The 19493-nt window shown below is 41.4% G+C and overlaps 1 protein-coding gene across 5 annotated transcripts in view; it reads left to right on the top strand.

Annotated features, from left to right (window-relative positions):
• LOC122752962 (zinc finger protein 286A-like) overlaps nucleotides 1-19493 on the top strand; it is a 105499-nt gene that overhangs the window by 72265 nt on the left and 13741 nt on the right. The window contains exons 1-3 of one of the 5 annotated variants that reach the window (XM_043999988.1): nucleotides 12621-12744; nucleotides 13267-13704; nucleotides 14781-14869. The exons of 1 other annotated variant lie outside the window; for it this stretch is intronic. In XM_043999988.1, the coding sequence (XP_043855923.1) occupies nucleotides 13671-13704; nucleotides 14781-14869 (123 nt within the window). In that variant the 5' untranslated portion in view covers nucleotides 12621-12744; nucleotides 13267-13670. Of the gene's footprint in view, nucleotides 1-12620; nucleotides 12745-12936; nucleotides 13024-13266; nucleotides 13705-14780; nucleotides 14870-19493 lie in introns of those variants that run through there. 3 more of the 5 variants (XM_043999989.1, XM_043999990.1, XM_043999987.1) reach the window with 3 other exon arrangements.

Genomic DNA, 19493 nt, shown 5'->3' with positions numbered 1-19493 from the left:
TATGAACATAAATGTGTATGTGCAGGTATAGATGTAGATATGTTGATATATGTGTATACATACATGTGTGTATATAATATATACATACATATATATATATATATAAATTTTCACACTAGGGTATGTGTGTGTGGACAGATATTTTAAATATTTTCAGTTATCCCCTAGAAAGAGAAGAGGGAATTCCTTGAGAGCCCTGTCCACTACCTTGACAGGCAATATTATGTAGTGATGACACTGTTCTCTTCTTCTTCTTCTTCTTCTTCTTCTGTTGTTATTGTTGTTGTTGTTGTTGGTGGTGGTGAGGCAATTGGGGTTAAGAGACTTGCCCAGGGTCACACAGCTAGTAAGTGTTAAGTGTCTGAGGCCGAATTTGAACTCAGGTCCTCCTGAATCCCGGGCCGGTGCTCTATCTACCAGGCCACCTAGCTGCCCCGAGACTATTCTATTGAAGGGCAGAAGACCTCGGTTCTAATTCTAGCTCTGCCACTAATTTACTTTGTTTTGTTTTGTTTTTTGTTTTAGTGAGGCAATTGGGGTTAAGTGACTTGCCCAGGGTCACACAGCTAGTAAGTATTAAGTGTCTGAGGCCAGATTTGAACTCAGGTACTCCTGACTCCAGGGCCGGTGCTCTATCCACTGCGCCACCTAGCTGCCCCACCACTAATTTACTTTGTAACCTTGAGCAAGTCATGTAACTACTTTGTGCTTCCATTCCTCCATCTGCAAAATGAATGGATTGAATCTCCAAAGTCCTTTCCAGCTCTTAAAATTCTTCATAATTGCTAGTCATAGCTCTGTGGATCTGGTCCATGAATTATGGTTATAATTTGCACCAAGCCAAGCTGGTCAGGAGATGAAGATCTTAATTCAGTAGAGAAAATGTAGTGCAATAAAAGGAACTCTAAGCAAGAGAATCCTGTGTTTGAGTCCAGCATTTGATACTTTTTAGGTGTAGGACTATAAAGAAGTCATTTTAACCTCTTTGAGCCTCAGTTTCTCCATATGTAAAATGGGGATAATAACTGTAGCACCTGCCTTGCAGATTTATTTGTATCAAATAAGATAATTTATAGAAATCTTTGATTTGTAAACAGTAAGCACACTATAATAGCTGCTATTATTACTGACTGTTAGATTACAATGCACAGGGTCATGTACAGTTTTACACCTGACAGAATACTCTAAAATTTAAAATATCTCATTGAAGTCGTGTGTGTGAACTAGAAATTTTAAAAATAAATTTGAGTCATAGAGGGTCCCAGACATTGAATGCTGAAATGAAATTTTGGTTTGGAGCACAAATGAAAGTATATGAAAGGAGTGAATGGAAGTTAGGACAAGGAATAAGTGACCCAGAGCAAATATAGATTCACTTGGCAAACAATAATAGATTGTCCAACAGATCAAGACTGGACAGCAGCAGCTAGGTGATGCAGTGGATAAAGCACCGGCCCTGAATTCAGGAGGACCTAAGTTCAAATCCAGCCTCAGACACTTGACATTTACTGGCTATGTGACCTTGGGCAAGTCACTTAACCTCCATTGTCCTGCCCCCCCCCCCAAAAAAAAGACTGGACAACACTGGCCACCATCTTGTCCACTATGGAAAGGATCCAAATGCCTGAATTGGAAAGCTTGCCAATGAGAATAGGAAGTTTAAAAGTACAATGAACCTCACAAAGGGTATTTTTAAAAATGTGATGTAGAATAAAATTGTGTCTTCATGATCCGACTCTTTCCTATAAACACAGTGGGAATCTATAAACATCTGCTCACTGTAGGGACCGATTTTTAATTGGGGAGTGTTAGCTAGGCGGCTCACTGCAATATTGGGGCAAGGAAGGAGACCAGCAGCCTCCCTCAAAACAGAGCAGGATTTATTTAACAAAAACAAACTTAAAAAAAAAGAACAAAACACAAACAGGATCAGTAGCATCAAGGGAAATGAAATAAAATGGGGAAAGGGAAATTATACAACCTGAAACACCACCACCACCCAGGAATCAGCTGAGAATATACAGCAGCATCCTGTTGCCTTCCAGCTTCATGTTAGAATGGTGGAAAACCTCCCTTCTTCCCAGTAGACCCCAGGCTGACCACACACAGCCCCCAGCCAATTGGCTGGCTGCTCTGATAGTCACATGACTGCCCTCACTAGGCTTCCAATCATTATAATTTTGCCAGGCCCATGTAGGCATCAGTGAGTGGTGATGACTGGGGTGCCAGCGCCATGGCAATGGCTGCAACCAGTGGGTGGAGCACCGTGCAGTTTGCGGAGCCCCAGGCTGGTGCCTGCACCAAGGTTTTTTTTTAATTCTAGCCAAGAGATGGTGTCATAAAAACCTCAAATAACAATTCTTTACATCACTGACCTGTGAAAACTATGCATCCACTAGCATATGCAGTCTCCCAGAGAAGAACTCTTTTGTGTTTATACATCAAACTTGAACCCTATCAGTGATATTCAAGTCCACGAGGTCAGAAGGTATGATTTTTCCTTTTATGGGAAAATCAGTGGATTGGGGATATACTTGGAATGTGTATCTATAGATTTAGAAAAGCAGTGAAGAAATTGAAGGACCAGTGAATGTAGATTTGATTGGTACTAAATGCAGACACTTGAAAAATATACATATATGAAATGCCTGGGACACCCTCCTCTCATACACAGGTTGTCCAAATAAACTTCTTCAGGTTCAAGATACTTTGGGGTCACATCCACCCAAAACCCATAGCTCCTAATCCTTTAACAATATGATTGATTTGACTATAGTAAACCAAAGGCCACGATTAGTTCAAAGGACTAACATTAATGACACAACATAGTAAGAAAAAGAGTAAACATTTCCCCTCATAAGCCTGGTGTACACTCTTCCATAAGTGCATGTAGTCTTTGCTAGGCATTGCTTTGCTGGTCTTATGTGTATGTCATAAGTCTCATGGTCATGTCTATGTATCTTACTGTAACCAAGCTTCTTTTCGTTGTCAGCTTTTGGGCTCTAATTCATGAGGTGTGCTGACTAATAGAATTCAATGACTAGGCTTACAGCTGTTTTGTTCAGACATTTCAGTCCGACTTTTCATGCCCCAATTTGGGGTTTTCTTGGCAAAGATAATGGAGTGGCTTGCCATTTCCTTTTCTAGCTTATTTTACAGATGAGGAACTGAGGAAAACAGTAAAATGACATGCACCTCACCCTCCATATTTGTAATGCTCTCCCCCCAACTCAACCTTGATGCGAGCCCCAAGGCCATTTCATCTCATCCCAATTAACAACTATGCCAAATTTTAGACAGGACTAACACTGGCATTCCTTTAGTTCAGATTTAATGTTGGGATAAAATGAGGCATTCACAAGTCTGTGAAAAGTTAACAAAAAGAGGTTAATTTGCTTTAACACATAAAGGATATACAACAAAGATACTGTGGCTTTATTTAGCTTCTCTGAACTTGGCCCATTCATTTTCTTCCTTCCTTCCTTCCTTCCTTCCTTCCTTCCTTCCTTCCTTCCTTCCTTCCTTCCTTCCTTCCTTCTTTCCTTCCTTGCAGGTAATGAGGGTTAAGTGACTTGCCCAGGGTCACATAGCTAGTAAGTGTCAAGTGTCTGAGGCTGGATTTGAACTTAGGCCCTCCTGAATCCAGAGCCAGTGCTTTTATCCACTGCACCACTTAGCTGCCCCCAGCCCATTCATTTTCATTTGGAATTACTTCTAGTCAAGCAGGGCAGGATATAATGGCTTTAGAAATTTACTAAGTGGAGAGGAGCCCTAACTTCACATGGATGGGACTTTCTATGGCCTTTAGGAAGCCAAAGCCAAGTGATATAAGGGCAAATCAGCCACTAGGGACAGCTTTGTTACCTTTTAGAGAAAAGTAATTCCTATTACAGAGAAATGGAGAACCCTCGTCCAATCACATGTGCAGACAGTGATAGTTTTTTGCCGGACATTTTTCTTTACTTTCTGCCACCAGGAGAGCATATGTAAAAACTCAAAGCTCATCTGTTCTTTAGGGTTTGTTTACTTTAATTTAATTAGTATTAATGCTAGCTAGATCAATCATAGTTACTTTTGATGTATGTTTCATAATTTGTCGCAGGGAATTTTTTTTGGGGGGGTGACGGGGCAAATGAGGGTTAAGTGACTTGCCCAGGGTCACACAGTAAGTGTCAAGTGTCTGAGGCCATATTTGAACTCAGGTCCTTCTGAATCCAGGGCCGGTGCTTTATCCACTGTGCCACTTAGCTGCCCCACAGGGAATTTTTTAAAGAGACAAGGGCCGTGATAATTTACAAGTTGAAATGATTTACAAAATTTACAAATTTACAACATTTTACAAAAATAATTTACAAATAAAAATGAAAGGGGGCAGAAAGTATGGACTCTGTCTAAATTAGTGGCTTCTTGCTTCACTGGGGTCTTCTGAACTATATGAGACAGCCTCTTACTTATTTAAATATTTTTTAAAAACATCCCAAGGTGAGATAAAAGCTGAATCGAGGGTTTTCCCTTGAGTGAAAATGAACCAATCACCATTGCTCTTTTATTTATGGTGTTGTTGTTCGCCCTTCTTCTAGAAGAGGATCAGTGACATCACAAGGGTGATATCTTGACTTAGGTGAATTATATGGGAAAGCTACTTAATGCTTAACTGCTTTAAAGTATATCTGTCTTTCTCCTTATCCCCCCTATAGTCATGCTCAGAGTACCTCCCTTTGGAAGTACAGCCAACAACAGTGACTAGGAAGTAGGTCATTACATTCCTAGGGGAATGGCTAGAAAAGGCTGGTGATGAGGCATATTCCAAGGGTGGAGAACCAGAGAAGAGGAATTGAGGACCCCTCTCTTTAGTAGTACAGCAAGTGAATTTTTCTACCTTATATGATCAACCCTTACAGACACTTGGACATATAACTTTCTTCTTCATGAGTGTCTAAGTCTGTCATTACAACAGGGCAGCTTCTCTCCACTGTGTATTTTTGTAAAAGTGAAAAACCAGTCTTGGCTTGATTGACCTCAATTCAGGCACCATAAGCAGGAGAACTAACTAGTCAGGAGATGGTAGTTAGGCCTTTTCTCTGATATCCTAAGTGGGGAACCATCTCCAATGACCTATTGTACAGTAGCTTAGAAACATGTTTACATAGGAACATGGTTTACAGTACATTTATATAGGAGCATAGGGGTCTAAAAAGTGGGTAGTGAGTTTTACCAGCTGCCTACGTTGTCACCTGATGATTTATAACTGCCTCAGTCCAAGATGTTTACACTGGTTACACAAGAGCACAGGAGTCCAGTGATTTATTGTTGCTCATGGATAATGTACAACAACCTCAAGTCTTGCTTTCCTTCATGTATGCTTTTTAAAAAGTCTGAGTTATCATTCTACAGTTAAGGCCTGGTCCATCAGTCTCTTTTGACAAGCCCAGAAACCATTTTTCCAAGGAGCTCAGTTCTGAACTTAGGCCTCTGTCATCCTCTCTAATGTAAGGCGCTAAAATTCTAGCTATGATGTCTAAAATTTAATGAGTGGTCTCCTTAAATTAGAAAATGTATAGCAACTAGGTGGCACAGTAGATAGAGCACTGGCCCTGGAGTCAGGAGTACCTGAGTTCAAATCCAGCCTCAGACACTTAACACTTACCAGCTGTGTGACCCTGGGCAAGTCACTTAACCCCAATTGCCTCACCAAAAAAAAAAAAAGAAAAAAGAAAAAAAAGAAAATGTGTAGCACCAATCTTTGGGCATTAAGTATTTATTAAAGTATATTAGGAGTTAGTAAAGAGAAACAGGTGGATAAAGAATTAGATCTGCCTGCTCTCCCTAATCTGCCTCCCCTGCCACCAAGCTGAAGTCTCCAACCCCAAAGGCCTGCTTGCTCCTCGGCTTCTCCCAGAAGCCTCCTGAGAAACCAGAAACAGGGCTGTCCATACACACAGCTCCAAGCTAATTGGCTGGTAGCTGTGATTGACAGGTCCCACAGGTGGTTCTATAGATATAACTTCTGGATGCCAGGCAACTTCCAGATGCTAAAGTCACATGGTTTCTAAATCACATGCTTTCTCCTCATGGCAGAGCTTCCCTGCAATGTCTTTCCCAACAGGGGGTGTCATTCCAATTCTCACACTAATTTAAATCCAGTATATGTTAATGAAACCAATTGGTTTCAAGTAGAAATATTATGTCGGAGAGGGCATATATGTATGTGTATGTGGTTTGAATGTATTGTGGTATTAACATGAAAGGTTATTTGGTCTTAGATAACCCCTTCCTTGGCATGAGTAATGCTGAGTGTGGGCTGCATCAACATTGACCGTTCCCTCAAGTGTAGGGTGAGAATGTGAAGTTCTCTGGCAAATAGAAATGAAAGGCACGGGGCAGCTAGATGGCGCAGTGGATAGAGCACTGGCCTTGGAGTCAGGAGTACCTGAGTTCAAATCTGGCCTCAGACACTTGACACTTACTAGCTGTGTGACCCTGGGCAAGTCACTTAACCCCAATTGCCTCACTAAAAAATCAATCAATCAATCAATCAAAAATTAAGAAATGAAAGGCAGACATGTAGAGTTATAGATACTATTGAGCCTAGAGACTTAAGGAAAAAACAGAGATATTCATATTCCCAGGACATTCTGAAACAATCTCCCACACAGTTTACTATTCAGAAAACTACCAAATCAGGAGCCAGAAAATATGGTTAACAATGACCATTACAGAAGATCCCATTGGAGCATAAGGAAATGGCTATTGGGAAGGAAAGGCAAGGTAGAATTGTAGTGGTGGTAGCTATATGGCCAAGATATAGTAAAGCATGAAGAAGTTATAGTTTCCAAGATATTTTTGTAGGCAACTCATTCAAAATTTTTACCTTTTCCTTTGAAGCTTGATGGTTCAGGGTTGTCTGTTGGTTGTTGTTTGTGTTGAAGAGGACCATGACATCTGGGTAATGTTATGATTTGCAGTGAATTGGATTTCAGTGAGGGAGGGCTGTGCAGGGTCACCAACCTCATTCTTTCCTCCAGAACCATCTGGGTCCAGTAGCAAGATATACATCAGGATGATTGGAGATGGTCCTGGATGTTTAAGGCGATTGGGGTTAAGTGACTTGCTCAGGGTCACACAACTAATAAGTGTCTGAGGTGAGATTTGAACTCAGGTTTTCTTGACTCCAGGGCCAGAGCTTTATCCACTTCACCACCTAGCTGCCCCCTCCCTGCTGATATGACTGTTTTAGAATATCTATTTCCCTCCTACCATTGGATTTTCCATTTCTGTCCTTCCTTTACATCTATGACAAGCAGTTCCCCTTGAACATGTCTTGCCTCCTTTCTTTTTTTTTTTTTTTTTTAGTGAGGCAATTGGGGGTTAAGTGACTTGCCCAGGGTCACACAGCTAGTAAGTGTTAAGTGTCTGAGGCTGGATTTGAACTCAGGTACTCCTGACTCCAGGACCAGTGCTCTATCCACTGCGCCACCTAGCTGCCCCCTTGCCTCCTTTCTTAATGAATCCTTTGACTAATATCTTTCTTTCTTTTTTTTTTTCGACTAATATCTTTCTAGACCCTAATTATTTATCCACTGAAATCAGGATAATGTATCCTGATTGTCCAGGGATCGTTATTTATATATGTGAAAAAACAACCATCAAAAACCTTATAAAAGGCAGGGATACTTTATTATTATTAATTTTGAATCACCATTTTAAAAAATTGCTATAAGTAAAAGACTAATATTTAAATGATTTGAATCTACTCAGAAACACAAGATAGCTCCATTTCCAAAAAGGAGAACTTTTATTAATGAGTTTTTGTCCCCAAGAATGGAAACTATAGGTAATAAGGTACAGTGACTAGGGAAGTAAATTGGGACCCTTATAAGATCCTTAAAACTAAGGAACTAACATGTCCCTTGTGCGGTAAGACTTCTAGTCTCTATTATGACTAGTCTTGTCTCACACATACCTAATATAGGCAAGCATGGGGATAGTACTTGGAAGAATCCTTTTAATTCTGCCTGAGATTTTCTAATAGGAAGTCAATTCCTTGAGGTCAGGGACTACTTCATTTCTCTTTCTATATATATACCTAGCACAATGCCTGGTACCATGTAGAGTGTCCCAAAAGTCTTAATATCGTTTTAATTTTTAACACCTTAAGATCCTAAATCCTCGATGGACATACTATTCCATATTCAGAGAAAGAAGTGACACCCCAAAGAATACAAATCAGAACCAAGACCCAGACATTTCCTCTAGAAATACATGGAGTCTGGCCCTAACACAAAGCTTCAAAAAGCTTAAAACTGCATCAATACTTTTGGGACACCCTGTAATAGGCAATTAATAAATGTTTGTTGAATTAGAGTCTACATTTCCCCCTAAAGGACCACATGTCAGATCACCCTACAATGTTATCCCCTGAAGTAGTGTGATTTTCCTATACTCTCCTTCATATAGACAAACCTTTTCTTTCCTCAATTCAACCTTAGATTTTTTTTTTAATTTACTAAGTAAAAAGTAAAAAACAAACAAACAAAGAAAACCTTGAAATTCAGAAACACAGAACTGGCATTTAAAGAAGTGAAAATCAGAAGCCAGTAGTGTAGTATAATCCAGCTAATAATATCTGTGTATGAGGACAAGAAAAAAAATCTCAGGACTATGGCCATGTACTAGGCAAGAAACAGGAGGAGAAGTGAGCAGTGTGGCTTTGACCTGAGAGCAAGGTTTCAGATTCAACCCTAGCTCAGTTCTAGATCTGCAGCTGAGTAACCAGGGCAGAGATCTGAGACTAAAAAGGAGACTGGGGCAGCTCAGTGGCACAGCAGATAGAGTGCTGGCCCTGGAGTCAGGAGGACCTGAGTTCAAATGTCACCTCAGACACTGTGTGACCCTGGGCAAGTCACTTAACCCCAATTGCCTTAAATAAGGGGCCATCTCCAGTCATCCTTATATCTTGCCTCTAGATTCAGATGGCCCTGAAGGAGAGAATGAGGTTGGTGCATAGCTCTGCCTCACTTAAATCCAATTCATTGAAGTCACAAAATCAACCTGATGTCATGGTCCTCTTCTAGAACAAAGGACAAAAGGGAGACTAGTTGTTGATCTGAGCTTTCAGAACCTTCTAGCTAGCTGATAGAAGAGGGAACCAGCAGCAGTATACTAGAACTTCAACCAAGGGCAATGTGTCACCCAAACCCAAACTGGGATCAAGAGTCTGCAAAGCCCAGATGAGAAGGGTAATGATCAGACTTTGCCCTAGAGCAGATTATTTTGGTTGTACTTAGAATTTGCAGGTCCTTGGTCTGAGTTGTCCCTAAGATCCTTGATAGACATTGCATTTAATACCCAAGGAAAGAAGCAATAGGACCCCAAAAAATACAAATTAGGACCAAATAATGTCCAGACATTTCCTCTAGAAGTGCCCAGAGTCTGGCCCTAAACAAAAAAATTTCAATTTGGAAAGTAAGACTGGAATACCACTGTGCTATAAGAAATTACTTACACGAAATGATGCAGAGTGAAATGAGTAGAACCAAGAGAACATTGTATTCAGTAACAACAGTATTATCTGAAGAGTAACTGAATAACTAAGCTATTCTGAGTAATATGAATATTCAAATTAACTATGAAGGACTTATGATGGAAATGCTATTTACCTCCAGAGAAAGAACTGGTATATGAAAGAATGTATTGTATAGTTTCTTTTATTTATATATAGGCCAACATTTATATATGTGTGTGTGTGTATGTATATACACACATGTTGGCCTTCTCTACTGTGAGGTTGGGAGGGAGGGAGGAAGACAACTCATAATTTAAAATGTAACAAAAAATTAATAAAATAAATATTTTTTATTAAAAAGACATACTGGATAGAGTAGCAGGAAGAAGTACAACCAATCTCAATCCCACAAGTTTTCCAAATGGATAGAATAAATACCATACTGAGTCCTAACAAGGAAATCCAAGAAAAAATCACAGAGGACAAAGACAGCATAAGGAGTTAGACAGAACAATGGAGACAGGGTCTAACCAAGAATGGCCAGGCATAGCTTTCTAGTACAGGGAGAGGCTGTGTACCAGGACAAGGAGAGGTCCCAAATCTAGCACAAATGGGCCTAAACTTATGATGGCCAACTAGCAGTTCTGTTGCTCACTATCCAGTTTTGGGTCACAGATACAGAGCAAATGAGGAATAGACCTACATCTAGGGATGACATTCCAGGGGGAGGATTGGTTGCATGCTAGGGCTGTGTACTTAGCAGGAAGTTTAGAAGCAAGCAGTAGCTGTGTGGCTCTAACCCCAAGAGTAGAGCAAGGTCTCAGATCCCTAGCTTTCAGCTCAGTCTGAAACCTGTGAGGTATAACCAGGGGAGGAATCCCAGACCAGAGGAGCCTGCAGTTCTGCCACTTGAATAAGCAGACCTTTCTAGGCAGATAGCAGCTGAATACAGTAGCAGTCTACCGCTCACTACAGAGAGCCCATAGGCCTCTTGCTCAGACCTAAATCCAGGTCAGGAACTTGCAGAGTTCAGACTAGTAGGGCAGAAATCAGACTTTGCCCTGGGTCAGACCACTTTGGAGCATTGAAAAACTTGCAGGTCTCCAGTCTGAACTGTCTCTGAGATTCCCAAACAAAATAACGCTAAATGTTCAAGAAAAGAGCAGCAGGGTTAGCTCAGATATTTTCTCTAGCAGTTTATAGAATCTGGCCCTAACTTGAAGTTGAAGTCAGAAAAAAAGGAGTTCCACAATAAGAAACTCTTATAGTAGGGAAGCTCACTAACAAAGAATAGAATGACCAAAAAAAAAAACCCCAAAAAAACTATAATCAAAGCATCAAAGAAAAGCATAACTTGAGCACAAGTTTAACTAAAATTCCTGGGAGTGATGAAGTTGTTTTTTTAAGCATAAAAAATGTGTTTGTTTTTTTAAATGATAGTGGGAAAAAAATGAAATCTATGGAAGAAAGAACTGGAAAAAAATTAACAACTGGCACATAAAGCACAAAACCTTACTCAAGCATCAAACTCCTTGAAAATTAGAATAGACCAAACAGAAGCCAAGGGGACAAGAAATATTAAGATGAAATTTTTAAAACTGAAAAAAACACAATAAATAACTGACCTGGAAAATTGACTGAGGAGAGATAATTTCAGAATTTTTCTTCCTTTCACAGTGGGGAGGGGGAGGTAGGAGAAACAGAAGGCAGATTTTTTTTTTATTGAAAAGACTCTAATGATGGGGAAAATATGACTTTAAGAATGAGTAAATTTGGGGGTGGCTAGGTGGCGCAGTGGATAAAGCACCGGCCCTGGATTCAGGAGTACCTGAGTTCAAATGTGGCCTCAGACACTTGACACTTACTAGCTGTGTGACCCTGGGCAAGTCACTTAACCCCCATTGCCCCACAAAAAAAAAAAAAGTAAATTTAAAAAGACCCCCTTGATAAAGATTACTAGAAATGCCTAAAACACAAGACCCAAAAAAAGAAATCGACTCCAAAACTTCAACAAGCAAAGCCTCCCAAGAAAAATAGAGCTTGGCAATAAATTTATTCTTGTTTCTAAAATTCTAGAATTCTTTGAAGAAATAAAATCAATAATTTTAATTTTATAGATGAAATGAGAATGCTAGATGAAAAAATTGGAAAAATAATTAGAGCTCTGGAGCTTAAAGTACAATTATTACAAAAGGCAAAAGATAAAGGGGCCTCTTGTCAAAAACTCCCTTATACTGTCTTTTTTGGGTTTGGGGTTTTTTTTTGCGTGACAATGAGGGTTAAGTGACTTGCCCAGAGTCACACAGCTTGTGTCAAGTGTCTGAGGCTGAATTTGAACTCAGGTCCTCTTGAATCCTGGGCCAGCGTTTTATCTTCCGTGCCACCTAGCTGTCCCCCTTCGGTGTTCTTAACCGTGGTGTTGTTTCCACACCCCGCCCCCCCAAAAATTCGAATGATCCAGCTATAGTGGCGTCCTTGCTGTCTCCCACACTGGTCCCTTTATCTTCTGGCTCCCCCTTTCATCTCTGCTCCTTGTTTCCCCAGCTTCCTTCAAGACTTAGCTCAAATACTGCCTATTACAGAATGTAACTAGTTATTTACAAGTTGCTCCTTCCATTAGGATCTGAGTTGGTTGAAAGCTTTGCACTTAGTATAGTGCCTGATACATAGTAATGATAATAATAGTTATAATTCATTCTATTAATCACATCATTATTAGTCTGCCTTCCATGTTAGAATGTACCCGACCTCTGCCTTCTCAGGACCCAGCTCCAACACCACCTCTTACTTGAGGCCTCTCCTGACCCTCCGGCTGGCTCCTGGGGCTTCCCTCCAAATGTTTGGTATTGACTTTGAATATATGTTGCACATACTTCTGTGTGCACCTATCAGTTCGTCAGTCAGTCAGTCAATAAACCCTTATTAAGGCCCTACTGCGTACCGGGCACTGTCTCCAGGGATGGGGATACAAAGCCAAAAGGCGATCTCTGCCATCATGGAACCCACAAAATAAGTAAACTAAGTACAGACGAAATACAATCGGGAAAAACTGGGTAGCCAGGCGGAGCTCGGCGGGCGCGGCGGGGGGTGGGGGTGAGGAGTAAGGGATGGAGCAGGGGAGGCGCCGCCCGTGCGGGGTCTGGCAGCAGCCTCATTCGGAGGCTCGGTGTGCGCAGGCGCGAACCCCTCTCAGGCCTGGAAGCCTGTGGTCTTTGTCCACTCTGGAGGCGGCGCGGAAGGTGAGTGTGGGGGCAGCTGCAGCCTCCGTGCCCGCACCCTGGCGGGGAAGAGCGGAGGCCCCCGGCCGGCATGGGAGCATGGGGATCTGGCCGGGCAGGGGAGGAGCAGGCCGAAAAGGGGTGGGGGTGGGGGTGGGGGTGGGGAGCGCCCTTACGGGGGTGGGGCCTCAGACCTTCAAGCTCTGGCCGGGCCTGCAGCTGGGGTGTACCGGGAAGTGAATGGGGTCAAATAGACCCGCCCCCTGACCCCGTTCCTCACACTCTTGTGTTTCCGTATGTGTATGTGTCATGTGTGTGCGTGTGCGTGTGCGTGTGCTACATTTCGGAGAGTAACTCCACATGGGGAGGGGGGAGGGAGACCTGTGGGGGAGGGTGTATATTGGTGTTTGGGAGAAGATATATTTATGTGTCTCTGTGTTCTCCCCACCCCCAGGGACTCGACCCCCCTGTAATCAGTTGTGCTTTAAGGCTTGTTCACTTTCTGGCCATGCGTGTGCCTGCATCTCTTGCTCTTCTTTGCAGGACTCCAAAGGCCTAAATCTGGATCTGAGAACACCAGGGCCCCCCGCTGCTTGACCTAGCGGTGTCTCTCCCTCCCACCAGCCACCCCCATCAGCAGCCCGCGGTAGATTATAGTGGAGCCAAGTCTGGACTCCAGGGCTGTCTTTTTGTTAGAGGATGAATGTTGACAGCTAAAGAGACGCAGACTCTCAACTCCCAGGCCCCAGAGAAACGTTCCTAAGCGCAAAGCAAGCAAGAAGAGTTCTAGCTGCTCCTGGGAGCCCCTGGGCAGAGGCAAGAGCTTCCTAGAAGGGAGCAGAGCTGGAGTTTCAGGAGCAATTACTGACCATTCTGCCCAGAGACATCAACACTGAAATCCATCAACACTGAATTCCATCATCAGAACCCAAAGAAGTGCTTTAACAATGGAGAAGTCAACTCAGGTGATTGAGGAGGAAGGTGAGAATAGCATTGTAGCTGGTGAAGTTAACTTTTGGTAGAAAACAAGAAAGCTACTTGGGTTCAATAAAAGAAAATGGAGTCTTGGTATAAGTTTCTTATATCACATTATCCAGCCCATTTTCCCCCTTTCCAATTCTTATTTGTGCATCAGTATACCTTCTGAAGTCAGAGAGGAAACGTCTTCTGGGATGTTCCTACAATTGAGGTTAAGGGGATGACAGCCCAAGGTGGAAGCATGGTATAATTGAAGGAGTTAAAATTGACTGTTAGTCAAAAGACCTAGGTTCAAATCTAATTCTGTCATTTCTTAGTTGTGCATTTTGAGTGGCTCATTTAATACCTCTAATACTACCCAGCTCACAAAATTGTTGAGATATTTTTAAAGAGTTTTGTTGTAGGAATGTCCTATTTAAAATTTTAGCTGCTGTTAATATTATTCTGACATTAAATAAGTGGTTGTGAGGATTAGTGTTCCTAATTATTGAAGCTTTTTTGTAGCTTCGATTTCATTTTATCCTTGTAAAACCACTACATCTAATAAATGAAAAAAATTGGGGTTCCAGTCAAGTGACTGACTTTAGACCGCAGCTAGTGATAAATCCTGGAGTAGAACTCTTAGTTCTCTGTTCTTTCTACTAGACCAGGTGACTTTTTTAAGTAAAATTTTCATATCAGTGAAGCCATTTCCCCCAAATAATACAGCATATTGTTTCCCCACACATTATATAAGCAAGAATAAACCACAGGATTTTATTTTAAAGTAATATTTTTTAATATCCTTATAGAATGAGGAGGTAAAAGAAGTACAGAGAGATTTACACAGCTCTGGAGAGAGAGAGAGTTGGAACTTTAACCATTATATTCTAATTCCCAGAGCAGAACTTTCCCTAAATCATAGGGAGAGTTGGGTACCCAAGTATCAGTGACTCTGATACTGCTTTCTTATCTGAAGAGCAGATGAGACTAGCTTTAGTTTCTTTTGAAGGAGATCTTACAGTAATTGTGGGGCTGTACCTATTTGGTAATTTAGAGCAACACTGCTTTTTCCTAATATATCATTTTTCCTTTCCCAGCTCAGTCTTCTCAGGACTCTTCCCTTCCCCAAGAAAGGAAGACCCAGGAGGTAGGAACAGCTGCTCTTCGACTGACAGCCAGATCCCATGTAAGTTGAACTTTTTCCCCTTGAAGTGGACTCTTAGTTCTCAGAATGTGGACACTTTTCCTCCTCTAGAGTTCCTCAGGTTTAACAGAGATTCATAGACCTGAACCCTTATTCCAGGAGATTAACCCATTTATAGGATCTTAGAATTAGAGATTCAGTTGTCCCACTTCCAGGATGCTCTCATCCTACAATCCCGTTAGTTCTGAACTTTAACCACTATTTCCACCTCCTCTTTGCTGCTTTCTTGTGGACCTCATGGAGAATGCTTTCCATTAGCTTAGTACCCTCTCTCAGTTCTCTTGACCTCTCCACCCAGCAATTACCCATTCACAGTTAAGTGATTAAGGATTCAGTAAGTATTCAGCCCCTTTAAACTCTGTGCTTAATACTCTGTGCATATGTTGTAATGCATATACAAAAATATAAGATACATATTCATCTAGATCAAAACATTTTCCATGCCTGTCATGTATCTTCTCATTCTTTCTTACAATCCCAAAGAAAGAAGCATTCTTCTTTCCACTTGTACTCTGGATTGTTCTTTTCTACCTTTCAGGAACATTATTTCTATAACCTTTGTTATGCTCTTTGACAGTTCCATTTTTTCCTCCTAAACAGACTGGCTCCATTGCCAGCACTCTGTTGTCTAGCTTTTCTTCCTAGAATTCTACTGTGGCTTTTCCTGACTGTCACTAATGCTTTCCTTGTAGTCAGACTCCCTTGCCATTTCTCAGAGCACAGCCTTTTGGGTCTTTTTGGCACATGACTCATAACCACCTTCCTTGACCTTGGGCACATTGCACTGTCTTGATTTTCAGTTCTTTTTCTTCCTCCAGCAGAACTCTAACCTGGAGGCAAGAATGAAGAAAGGTTAATTCTATTTCAAGATTGAGAATGATTATGACAAGGACAAAGGGAATCTAAGGTTGTATGGAGAGTTGAATTGCATAAAGTGTTGAATTGCATAAAGTGTAGCCATCAGTGGGAGTCTTGGATAAAATGGAAAGGCACAAGTATTTAATCTTACTCCTCAGTGAGGGAGAACAACTATGGTGGTTTTAAAGATCAAAGATTATAAATTTAGAGCAGGAAAGTAATTTCGAGCTCATCTATGACTTGGTTGGCCATGATCATACAAGTTAGTAAGTGACAGACAAGATTTGAACTTATGTAAGCTTCCTGAGAGTAAGAATCGCTTCATTTATTTTTTTTGTATCCTTAGCCCCAGCACACTGCTTGGCACATAGTAGGCATTTGCTATATGCCTGTTGAATGATCCACATGATAGGTAAGGAAGTTGTACTCAGAGTTCTGACACCAGTCAAGTTTGGGGTCTTGGACATGAGGCTGTGTGTGTGTGTGTGTCTAAGTGTAATGAGGTCTAGGATGTGGCCTTGCTGGTGATTAATGGGGTAGAAGTGAAAGATCAGTAGAGTTCAGAAAGTCAAGAAACTGAATTGTGTGTCAGTTGGCTCATCAGCATGAATGCTGAAGTCATGAAGACAGGTACTAAAGTTATCCAAGAAGGTAGAAGTTGGTCAGAAAGAGAAAGAGGGCATTGTGGAACCTGATAGTAGCAATGATACAGAGATTTTGTTAAAGGTGGATGGCATGGATTTTGAATGAAGAAATATAAAACAAGGGTGATGGGTTAGTGGTCTCAATTTGGCACTGGGATGCAAAGGAGGCTAATTTTTCTTTTACTGTTTGAGAGTAGAAGAAAAGGATTGATCTTGACATAGCTAGGTTCCTAGTAAGGTGAGTTGGTAAAAGAAAGGTGAGGAGACAGTTCAAGGAAAGGGGAGTGGGAACTAGCTGGATAGATGTAAAAATTTGAGGGTTTTTTGGGGGGGTCAATGAGGGTTAAGTGACTTGCCCAGGATTACACAGCTAGTAAGTGTCAAGTGTCTGAGACTGGATTTGAACTCAGGTCCTCCTAAATTCAGGGCCAGTACTTTATCCACTGTACCACCTAGCTGCCCGAAAATTTGAGTTAAGGTAGCAAAGAGATGGATGGTCTGCACTAAGAAGCGGGACAGTGAGCAGTAGGTTGGTAGTGAGAGCAGGGGCATATATTTGTGTCTGGAATATGGAGTGCTCATGTTAGACAAATTATAAATACCGCCCAAGGACCAACCTCCCAGAATGATGCCACCCCAAACCTAGACTCGAGGCTTTTTGAATGACTTTGTTTTAGGGCCTGTGTGGAAGGGCAGATTCATTTTTACCCTATTCTCTGTCCACACTCATACATAGGAAACATAGGGCTAAAACTCAACAATTCAGACAGTGGGATCTAACACAAAATGTCCTTTATTCATCAATTATTTATTAAACACCTCTTGCATACCAGCCATTGTGCTAGGCATAGCACATACAAAAACAAAAAAGAAAGAGCCCCTAGCCTTCAAGTAGCTATTATTCTATTGTGTTCTTAAGTATGTTTTTTTGGTGTTTTGTTTTGTTTTGTTTGTTTTGGTTTGGTTTTTTGGTGAGGCAGTTGGGGTTAAGTGACTTGCTCAGGGTCACACAGCTAGTAAGTGTCAAGTATCTGAGGTTGGATTTGAATTCAGGTCCTCCTGAATTCAAGGCTGGTGCTTTATCCACTGCGCCACCTAGCTGCCCCTTAAATATGGTTTTAGTGCCTGCAACATCATTCCCTCCAAAGGAACAGGGTGTCCTTGACCAAACTTCTATTCCAGAGAGTCTTTTATAGCCTGGCTTAGGGAAAATAGCAAGGATTTTCAGAGGAGATTTAAGGTATTCTTGGCCATGTGGCGGCCAGAATGATGGACTCAATAACTTGCAAATATATTCATATGATCTTCCTCTGGATGAGATAAACTTTCTAAAATTTAGGCCTTCAAAACTTTCAAGAATATGAAAATCTTGGACTCCTCCTCTAGGCTACTGTAGTCAGGCTTCCTACTTTAACTTTCATTGTTACTATTCCTTCCCAAGCACCCGAGGGAATTTTTTTTTTCTTCCAGCAACAAACATTTATTTTATTTTCCAGTTACATGTAAGGGTAGTTTTCGACATTCATTTTTATAAGATTTAGAGTTCCAAATTTTTCTCCCTCCCTTTCCTCCCCCCTCCACAAGATTGCAACCAGGTTATATATGTACAACTCACAAATGTTTTTTTTATCAGTTCTTTCTATAGGGGTGCATAGTAAGCTTCCTCATTGGTTCCTTGGGATTGTCTTGGATCATTGCACTGCTGAGAGTAGTTAAGTCATTCACAATTGCTCACTGAACAATACTGCTGTCACTATGCACAATGTCTTCCCAGCTATGCTCACTTCACTATACATCGATGTTCATTAGTCTTCCCAGGTTTTTCGGGGATCATCCTGTTTGTCATTTCCTGTAGCACAAGACCATTCCACTATAATCATATAGCACAGCTTTTTCCATCATTCCTCAATTGATGGACATTCCCTTGATTCTCAATTCTTAGCCTCCACCAAGAGTTGCTATAAATATTTTTTGTACAATTTTTCCCCCTTTTCTCTTTTTCATGATTACTCTTCTTAACTGTTTCCCTTCCATCCTATTCCCTTCCCCATGATATTTATTCTATTATCCATCTTCTTTCATCCTATCACTCTTCAAAAGGGATTTGCTTCTATCTGTCCCCTCCCCCACCCTGCCCTTCCTTCTTTTGCCCTGCTCTCTTTATCCCCTTCCCCACCTATTTTCCTGCAGGGTTAGAAAGATTACTCCACCCAATTGAGTGTGTACATTATTCCCTCCTTGAGCCAATTCTAATGAGATTGAGGTCTTTGAGCCAATTTTGATGAGTGTTAGGCTCATTTACTGCCCAGATTAAATAGATTACTCCACCCAGCTGGGTGTGTCTGTTAGTCCCTCCTTGAGGCAGCTCTGATGAATTTAAGGTCTTTGAGCCTTTTCTGATGAGTGTAAAATTCATTTACTGCCCTGCTCCTCTCCCATCTCTTCCCCCAATCCATAAGCCTTTTCCTGTTTCTTTCATGTAGGATTTCACCTCTGCCCTTCCCCCTCCCCCAGTGAATTCCCTTCACCCCTCAATTTAACCTTAAAGATGTCGTCACCTAGCTAAGTGACACAGTAGACAAAGCATCACCCCTGGACCCAGGGGGATCCCAGCCAAAACCCGGCCTCAGACACAAGACAGTCGCCCACTGTACGACCCCAGGTATGTCCCCCAGCTCCAATTTTTTATGGTTCTCTAGGGTCTTGTATTTGAAAGTCAAATTTGCCATTCAGTTCAGGTCTTTTCATCACAAATATCTGAAAGTCTTCTTTTTCATTAAAGTCCCATTTTTTCTGCTGAAAGATTATGCTGAGTTTTACTGGGTAGGTAATTCTTGGTTGTAATCCCATTTCCTTTGCCCTGTGGAATATCATATTCCATGCCCTCTGGTCCTTTAATGTAGAAGCTGCTAGATCTTGTGCTATCCTGACTGGGGCTCCACAGTACTTGAATTCTTTCTTTTTTGGCAGCTTGCAGTATTTTGTCCTTGACCTGAGAGCTCTGGAATTTGGCTATAATATTCCTAGGAGTTTTCCTTTTGGGATCTCTTTCTGGAGGTCATCAGTGGATTCTTTCAATTTCCATTTTAGCTTCTTCTAGAATT

Source organism: Dromiciops gliroides, chromosome 4, assembly GCF_019393635.1.
Source record: "Dromiciops gliroides isolate mDroGli1 chromosome 4, mDroGli1.pri, whole genome shotgun sequence".
Taxonomy (NCBI): Eukaryota; Metazoa; Chordata; class Mammalia; order Microbiotheria; family Microbiotheriidae; genus Dromiciops; species Dromiciops gliroides.
Note: the sequence above shows the minus strand (reverse complement) of the source record. Positions and strands in the feature narration are given on the sequence as shown.